The sequence below is a fragment of the Procambarus clarkii genome, chromosome 45 (assembly GCF_040958095.1).
Source record: "Procambarus clarkii isolate CNS0578487 chromosome 45, FALCON_Pclarkii_2.0, whole genome shotgun sequence".
Taxonomy (NCBI): Eukaryota; Metazoa; Arthropoda; class Malacostraca; order Decapoda; family Cambaridae; genus Procambarus; species Procambarus clarkii.
In genome coordinates this window covers 3,070,744-3,076,743 of record NC_091194.1, presented here as the reverse complement: position 1 = coordinate 3,076,743, position 6,000 = coordinate 3,070,744, and the positions used below count along the sequence as shown (strand labels likewise).

General features: G+C 38.5%; 1 protein-coding gene across 9 annotated transcripts in view; it reads right to left on the bottom strand.

The window, feature by feature from the left end:
* Positions 1 to 1,435: 1,435 nt before the first annotated feature.
* The window catches only part of gish (casein kinase I gish), a 62,448-nt gene continuing 57,883 nt past the window's right edge, over positions 1,436 to 6,000 (bottom strand). For all 9 annotated transcript variants that reach the window (XM_069301176.1, XM_069301171.1, XM_069301169.1 and 6 more), the window contains one exon: positions 1,436 to 5,171. In XM_069301176.1, the coding sequence (XP_069157277.1) occupies positions 5,120 to 5,171 (52 nt within the window). In that variant the 3' untranslated portion in view covers positions 1,436 to 5,119. The remainder of the gene's footprint in view (positions 5,172 to 6,000) is intronic.

The window sequence follows — 6,000 nt, the reverse complement described above, 5'->3', positions numbered from 1 at the left end:
AGGCCCACATATCCACCACAGCCCGGTTGGTCCAGCACTCCTTGGAGGAAAGAGTTTAGTTTCCTCTTGAAGATGTCGAACAGTTGTTCCGGCAACATTTCTCATGGTCGCTGGGAGGGTGTTGAACAACTGCGGATCTCTGATGTTTATACAGTGTTCTCTGATTGTGCCTATGGCACCCCTGCTCTTCACTGGTTCTATTCTACATTTCTTCCATATCGTTCACTCTAGTATGTTGTTATTTTACTGTGTAGATTTGGTACTTGGCCCTCCAGTATCCTCTACGAGTGTATTACTGTATTTGATATCTCTCGTCGTCTTTGTCTAGGGAGTACATTTGGAGGTCTTTGAGACGATCCCAATAATTTTTTGGAAAAGTTGGTTGTGAGAATTTGTCACAATGTCAGTAGTGTAGTTCTGACCTGTGGTTGATTATAACAATTATAGCAGGAAATCAACCTAGAAATTATGTTATTGTTACAACAGATAACCTGGAGGTAACATCCTCTAGGTTAGTTGTTTCTTGCTACAGTTGGCGAGTGTGGTGAAAGTTTTATCAACTTCATTCATTTGGCTTCCCACCCTAACTCCTTCCTCGTCCGAGATCTTTCTCGCAATGACTTTTGTAATTTCAACGTTGTCCAGCTAATATCTGGTAATGTTATCATTACTTAGGTTGAGAACCCTACATATTTCAGTATTAAACTGCATTTGTCAAGTTGTTGTTCATTTTAATCAAGAGTAAGTACTGTAGATATATTTTAGGGATTTTGTGTCTTCCTCTAAATTCATTTTTCCCCATTTTGTATTGTCTACAAATTTGTAAATGTTGCTGTTTAATCCTGAATCCAAATTGTTTGTACATACTGTATATTGTATAGTAAACAAGTCCCAAGATAAGCTCCCTGTTTACAACTGTCTCCCACACAGGTTCACTGCTAATTGTTTTCTTTCTTTTATATATGTACAAATACATACACACACACCCACCACAAACATTGAATGGGAACACAACCCTGTTTACTGGTCGAGGGACAATGAAATCTATGCTATGATCATTCACTATGTACATAAATCGTTTATACCTTGCGACGTCAACAAGGCAAATACAATTACACAGCTTTGGCAATATGTCCTTCACACCCAGAGTAAACATACTAATTAACAGTTCCATTGACCAAACTTTCCTTCCTTGCTACTTCCTCAAACTTCTCATTATCTAATTCCAGTAACATATTTTGTAACTTTTCAGCACAGTAACTCCTTAAAACAGCTTAAGTAATATCTTCACATTTGTTTCTAAGTGAATGCTAAGTTTGTTTTTGTACAATGTTCTTTTGTTTCCACAGTTATTGTCACGAGAGCATAATTGTCCGTCATGTGTTAGGAACACTTGTTCTTGTTGTCCTGTACGAGAGGTAAAGGAAAACAATGATTTAACAACAGTATTATTATATTCTTCCAGTTATATGGATTATACAGATACAAATGCTGAGTTTTTATTGTTAAACAGCACATTGAAGCAGTATGTTCCATAGAGGCAAACAAGTGATTTCTTTCACCCATATAAACACCATGACAACTTCATACAAAGATGAAATATACCATGGCTATCTTCAATGGACCATCATACCTTACATCCATGTCCAAAATTATACAAAAAATCTTTACTACTTGTTGACTTCCCCAAAATGGGCGACGGGCAATTCTTGTGACTGGGCATACTTGACATATTTCAAATTAGCATTCACATAATTCTTAGCGAGAAAATCACAGATGACACTACCGTCTCCACACACACACACACACACACACACACACACACATAAATGATCATTGACCCCTAATGAGAAGCAATGCATTTGCTCATCAATAATCACATATACACGACACTGAAGACCAAGAACTATGGTGACGGTAGAGATATGATCACATCAGCCTGGCCTCCTACAAATGGTTTGTCATGGCATCAGCAATACCAAAACCTAAAACATTGAGCTAGTTTAATAACTGTGTAATATGAAAGTGTAAAATTATTAAAACCAGTCTTCTTCAGGTATATTACTGCTGATGGCAATGCAAAATGAGTGGTGATTACACTGGTGATGGTGCAAGATGAGTGGTGGTGATGACACTGGTGATGGTGCTACTGAAAAAGTAGCAGCAAATTTTATTTTGCTGCAAAGGAGAATAAATAAATAGAACAAAACAGAAATAAGGAAAAAAGAAAAGCAAAAATGTTATACTGTAGCAAGGAGGTAGCAAAGGATGCTATACTGCAGCAAGAGGTAATCTTGCTGTGTCACTAAGCAGTTTCCAGCACACTGCAAGCCTTTGTCATTAATAATATAAGAGGCTGCACCGTGTGCTTGATAAAACACATATCAAAGAGAGCTTTTCGTATCTACAATAGTAATAGTTGACAACTTCATAGAGTACATACAAGTAATGATATTTGCTGCAAACTTCATCAACACCAGTGTGAAGGAAGGCATTACAACTAACTTTGTTTATTGTTTGCCTTGTACTTGTGTCTGTGGCCCAGGACACTACATCTAACAGCTCATCAACAAGATTTCAAATTGTTTACCTACAAAACTGGACAGAATAAAATGGCTTCAGCAATGGAATATGACGACTCATAATTTACCATTATTCCTCCCTGACTGCTGGTTTCCCATATGTGGTTTCTAAAAGCTTTATATAGATGACTTTTCACTACAATCAGAAAATGTGAGCAAGAATATGACCATCTGTAGGAAAGTCCAATTAGCTGAAGTGACCACTAGGAAAACATTCAGGACGATCTTAAGAGAATATCAGATGTGACTATAGAACACTGATAAATTAACGAGGAAAATGTCTTCATAGGAAAAATTATTCTTAAAAGGAGTAAAAATGAAGGGGATGATGGGTGGCAGACGATGTGATGGGATTAGTGAGTACAAGTAATTGAATGAAATAAAAAGTCAAGGGGATTTATAAGGGGAGAATTAAGGTAAAGAAGTATGTAGTTTATAGTCACTTATAACATCACATGTTCTGTTGAACAGCTACAGGCATAAGAAAAATAATATAGGAAGGCTTTAACCCTTCCACATAACATTGATATACTTCTGAAAGGAACTTTGGACTTTTGCTACAAGAGCGTCCCTGTAACAAGTCCGTCCTAACAAAAGCCCTGGGGGACGAGATCGTGGTGTAGCACAAGTATGGTGATGAATTGTTGCCATCACTAAGACTGTCATTCCATGCTTGTCTTTCAGTTAACATTTTCACTTAACATGCACATTCAACTCTTCTGACTGTACATGTTACCAACCATGTTCAAAAGCCTGTCAAAATGAGAGGGCGACACTTGCTCAAGCTGTGGTCTTTATCTTGCCCCCATAACTTTAGTGACAGGAACACTGCAGTCATCACTACCACTCAATTTTCAGTTAACCTTTGATTATACACTAAAACTTTGGCTTCTTCACCTACTAGTGCATAGTTCTTACAACTCATAATTAAATTTGCCCCTTTCTCTTCTATTAATGGTCACAAGGAAACCATAGTTTGCAATCACTAATATACTGGTCATTTGCTATGTTTTCAATGTTTTGCCAGTGAAAAACAACATCAGCATGTGGTGAGCATGATGCCATCTCAATGCTCAATATGGCCCCTAGTCCACCGATCCCTTTATTAAGGAATATCTGTGTCGTTTGTGTTTCATCTCTGCTATTTTTCTGGCCCTGCCTGTTTGGCACTTCTGAGAATTTCCATTTAATAAAATCTTCTATCTGGCTTTGCCAAACTCTTTTTATTTGTTTAGCTTTAAATTATTTACTCCTCCTCTACTTTATCTCGGTCAAATTCCATCACCAATGAGAATCATCTCTGTTGGGCATTAAGCAAATAAAATATTTTAGTTATGGTACCTATGTAAAATAATATTAAAATTATATAGCTATGCCATTGGGTGCCAGTTTGATACCAACACAGGGATGCAAAAAAAATACCCCCTTTTGCACTGGTCATGACTTGCTTCCACCAAACTACATCTAAACTAGTGTCGTCCCAAAGTATGTAAACATTAGTACTTCCCAAAGGCGACTAAATACACACAAAAAAATTAATTGGTCATTTGGCGAATAAAGAATAATTTACCAGAGCAGAAAAGTCCATTCACTTTTTGGTTGATGGAGCAATTGAGCTGGTGAACTCTTATTATTTTTTAAGTAATGATCACAGAACAAATGTGACAATCGGTCCGTTTGACTTCATGCGACATTTCAATAGGCTTCCTTATCTTTATTATAAATAGTGAAATGAAACCAACTGATTAGTTACAAGAGCCAAAAATGACTGTTCTCATCACAATGACAGGCTAGGCCTTAGAAAGGTCCCAGAGAATAGGGCAGCTTCAATTCACACTTGGCAAGCAGTCGTTTGAAGTAACCTCCAAATTTCCCTTACCACCACCATCACCACCACCACAGCATTCTTCCATCTCAGAATGACAGCAAAAATGTTCCTCTGTGTCAGAGAGGAGACAAATTTCACTGGCAGTAATCACCTAAAAATGTTTAGGACCGAGTATATTTTTATTGCACAATCTCCTTTCTACATTAAGCCGTGTCTATTATGATCAAAGTGCTTAAAATAATTTATCTGTAAAGTCCTGCCCCACACATGCATAAGAGGTTGTCCAAAATTACAATGGCTTTGGCAAACCATCTTCCAGCACACCAGATGTGTGCACAGCAAAATATATAAGCACATTCATCTGGCCAAGTTCCATGCCTTTTACTGTATTTTTGAAGGCTCACCTTAACACAGGCATCACAGTAAAAAAATTGGCCAGATGGAATCACGAGAGATTTTCCGACAAAAATGCAAGCACATGACTGAACTGCCCATCTTTTAGGCAGGAACTTGATTCAACTTGAGATAGAGTGCTTGCAGTGGTGATGAGGTAATGGAGAAGTGATCAGTGCTTGTGGGGATTGGCTGGGGTCCCTCCTATTGGTGGCGGTGCCTGAGGGTTGAGGATACTCTCATTAGACTGCGACTGTGATGCCGGCAGCAGCACCGCAATGGCTTCTCTCTCCGGTGAGCACTGAACCACCGCCAGTCACTTCCCACGTCCAGCCTTCTTCTTCTTTCTTTTGAAGAAGCAGCAGCATCTGCAAACATGCAAAGGTTTCAAGTTTTACATCAACTGTTCAAACTTTAAGAGCACAGATCAGAATTAATTCTCAACGCCCATAAACATATTTAGGTCAAAAACACTTTGAAAATACAGAAATAAACTCTTAAAAATTACATAATGCATGTGGAAGATTACTCTTGCAGCCACTATATTCTTGGCATTTAATACCATATATCCTTGCATGTAAAAGTCAGCTCCCTAATTTGGGCAAAAGCTGAAATTTTCCATATACCTTGTGTAAAAGTCTACCCTAGGATTGCAAGTATAACATGTCAACATTTATGGGTCAAAGTATGATCCTGTACATTCCCCATACCTCCCGTCGGACACTCGACTAACACAGGACAGCAGAAAATAACATGATGTTTAACCCTTCAATTGCGCATCGCATCATATGATGCTTTGACCGACTTGCAGTAAATTGCTCATCGCATCATGTGATGTTTTGGAGTACTACGCAAGATTTAAACGGCCCGCGGATACACAGAGTTCACCACACCTTCATCAGGGCTCTTGTAAACAGACGCCATTTTTTAAAAAATCGTGGGCCAAATTCCCGGGTGTTAGGGGCCTCAGTATTGAGTGAGCTACCAAGCCTGACGCACACAGCATGAGCTCTCAGCACTTCTGTTCAGCTTGTGACCACAGCATCGCCTAAAAATGCCATAATATACTTTTTCATGCTATTATGTAGCGATGATATTATTACAGAAGACCCCTGACTGTGATAAAACTGACCAGGGTTCTGATAATAGCAGGATTGTGGTGATATTTAGCGCTGTGCTCCATGGAGGGAGGAGTAA